The sequence below is a fragment of the Amphimedon queenslandica genome, unplaced genomic scaffold (assembly GCF_000090795.2).
Source record: "Amphimedon queenslandica unplaced genomic scaffold, v1.1 AMPQUscaffold_13421, whole genome shotgun sequence".
In the NCBI taxonomy this organism is placed as follows: Eukaryota; Metazoa; Porifera; class Demospongiae; order Haplosclerida; family Niphatidae; genus Amphimedon; species Amphimedon queenslandica.
In genome coordinates, this window is record NW_003546343.1 from 247,934 (window position 1) to 250,451 (window position 2,518).

At 36.1% G+C, this 2,518-nt stretch overlaps 1 protein-coding gene across 1 annotated transcript in view; it reads left to right on the forward strand.

The window, feature by feature from the left end:
* LOC109581749 (uncharacterized) overlaps window positions 1-2,518 on the forward strand; it is a gene marked incomplete at its 3' end in the record, with an annotated part of 14,929 nt that overhangs the window by 7,074 nt on the left and 5,337 nt on the right. The window contains exons 11-15 of the mRNA XM_019996125.1: window positions 685-744; window positions 797-903; window positions 1,219-1,456; window positions 1,501-2,149; window positions 2,290-2,432. Coding sequence (XP_019851684.1) covers window positions 685-744; window positions 797-903; window positions 1,219-1,456; window positions 1,501-2,149; window positions 2,290-2,432 — 1,197 coding nt within the window. The remainder of the gene's footprint in view (window positions 1-684; window positions 745-796; window positions 904-1,218; window positions 1,457-1,500; window positions 2,150-2,289; window positions 2,433-2,518) is intronic.

Consider the following 2,518-nt stretch of genomic DNA (forward strand, 5'->3'; position numbering starts at 1 on the left):
CTCCTTATGCCTTTGGGACACTCACTGCCTTGTTTCCTTTATACTAGCCTCTTTGGTTTATTTTAGTTTTTAGATTCATGCATTAGATATATAGTTTATAGTTTGTTTGTAAAAAAGTATTTTATTAATTGTTGCTATATATTCAGTGCAGTTGATGATGTCATAAATTCATTTAGTCATCAGGAAAGTAGTTTGATAGCAATGATGAGGGAAGCAGTGCTAGTCTTTGATTTATGTGTTCTGTCACTATCAGTTGCTCAGGATTGTCCTCTACCAAACATAACTGAGATAGAGACTGTATTGCCTGCCTTACTAGTCATTTCTGATGGTAACCAGGAAAAGACAGGAAAAGGATGCAACACAGATCATTACTGATATACAAGTTGTCCTCTTTACAATCATTAGATGGTGTTATGGTAACATCTGATGAGAGACAAACTGCAGAAGCAACTTTCAGTGACAGATGCCAGCATCAAGTACAATACTTGTACTATCTATACATGTACAGTACTTGTTTTTGGTTATTGACTTTTTTTACAATGAATTTATGAATGCATGTATAGCTTCAGTTTCTTTCAGTTTCAACTTTGACTATAATGTAACACAATTTTGAAGTTTAGTCAGCAGTTAATTGTACTTGCATGGTATATACATGTACGCAACTTGCATTATTATAATTTATAGGATGAAGATCAAGCAGATACTGCATTACTACCATCACTAACTAATGCAGGACAAGTAAAGGTACTAGAGAGAAGTGTCAATTCAAAGTATACATTTCACATGTACATTGTAGGTTATGAATGTACCATTGTACATGTCAACTCACACTAGCAGACAGTCACAGGCTATGGAGGCACGAGCACTTCACTTACAAACATTACAAGCCTTTCAGGATAGAAGGTGAGAGAGAGAGAGAGGTGTGGATTAACTGTGTGTTGCTTTAGGAAAGGAAGGAGATAGTACTTATTTTATAATAATTATCAAGAAACATTTTTTATTATTTATTGTGTTCTTTATATTTGTCACAATTATTATTATTATCATTATAATAAAAATACACTATTACTATGGTAATGTTATTGATAGTGGCTCTAATGACAATAGCAGTCATACATAAGGCATGAATAGTACTACCCAACAATTTGCTGACGGGAGTAGGACACTTCAGGATATCATGTCTACTCTTTTCTGTTTTTTACTTTTACTGCTTGGCAGTTTAAGTTTCTTTCAGTGTGTCTCTTCTCAAAGTGTTGCTCCTGATGATGCTGACCCTCATTGTTCAGATATACCAATAAGAAATGTCACCTTTCCTAATGAAAGGATCCTACTGGACTCACAGAACTACAGGTCAACTCTTCTTGTTGGAGCAGAAGGAGAAAATAGGACATGGCTAACTATTGATTATGATGGAGGGGGAGTGGGTCGACCTGGTGCTTCTGAATTTGTTGATTCTGTAAGATTATTATTTGTTATTATTATTATTATCATCTCATGTAGTGGTATGAAGGTAATCAAGGAGTACAGTGTTTACATCGAATCAATGTTTGTGCTACTCTCATTCCTGGAGGAACATCTTCATTCCAAAGCAACTGGTTGATAACACAATTCATTAATATTAGTGAACCAGGAATAAGCAAGTTAAAAATCAATGTAACATTCTCGTCAAATTTGGTGTGCTCAAGCCAGCAGTGTGGCCAGCAGCAGACACTTGAAGTGCAGACATTTGAAACTGATGAACCAGATGATATGAACAGAGGTAATATCAGTTATTATTCATATGCTGGTGCTCATCTGATACACACTGCTGTTGAAAGAACTACAACAGACTCTGAGTCATTTGCTGTGTCTAGTTCTGGCCTGTATCTGGCTATATGGGACCAAGGATCTTGTACTGTCATTAATCGAATTGTGGTATTCTACAATGTCTGTCCTTATCAAATATTGAATAAAGCTATCTATCCAGAGACAGTAGCTCCTCAAGGGGGCTTTGATCCAGATAAGATTGTGAATGCTACTTGCATTGATAATGCCAGCCCTACATCATCAAATAGTTTAAGTTTAAAGTGTAGGTTGTTAGGAGTGTGGGATGGATCAGCTTCATGTCAATGTAATGCTGGATATGAGGCTAATGGTACAGTTTGTGAAGGTACAGATTTTCTATTCATGCATGGTTACTTTAGTGTTAAATGTTATGGCTAAACCCTGCACATGTTGCTATTGGCCACTTTAATCTTTAAAATTCCTTTATTTTTTGTCATAGTAATGAATAATTTATGTCCACTATAGCTTGTCAAGAAGGCACCTACAAGCCATTCGCAGGAGACAGTGAATGTAAAGATTGTCCTGAAAACAGCTACTCAGCTAGTCCTGGTTCTGTGTCCTGCCAGTGTCTGCCTGGTTATTATAGAACACTTTATGAAGGTATCACTGTGAGCTGCACTGGTAAGTAGTGTGAGTATGATTTATAATCAACATGCAACAAAATAATTTAAATTTAGCTCCTCCTAGCTCACCT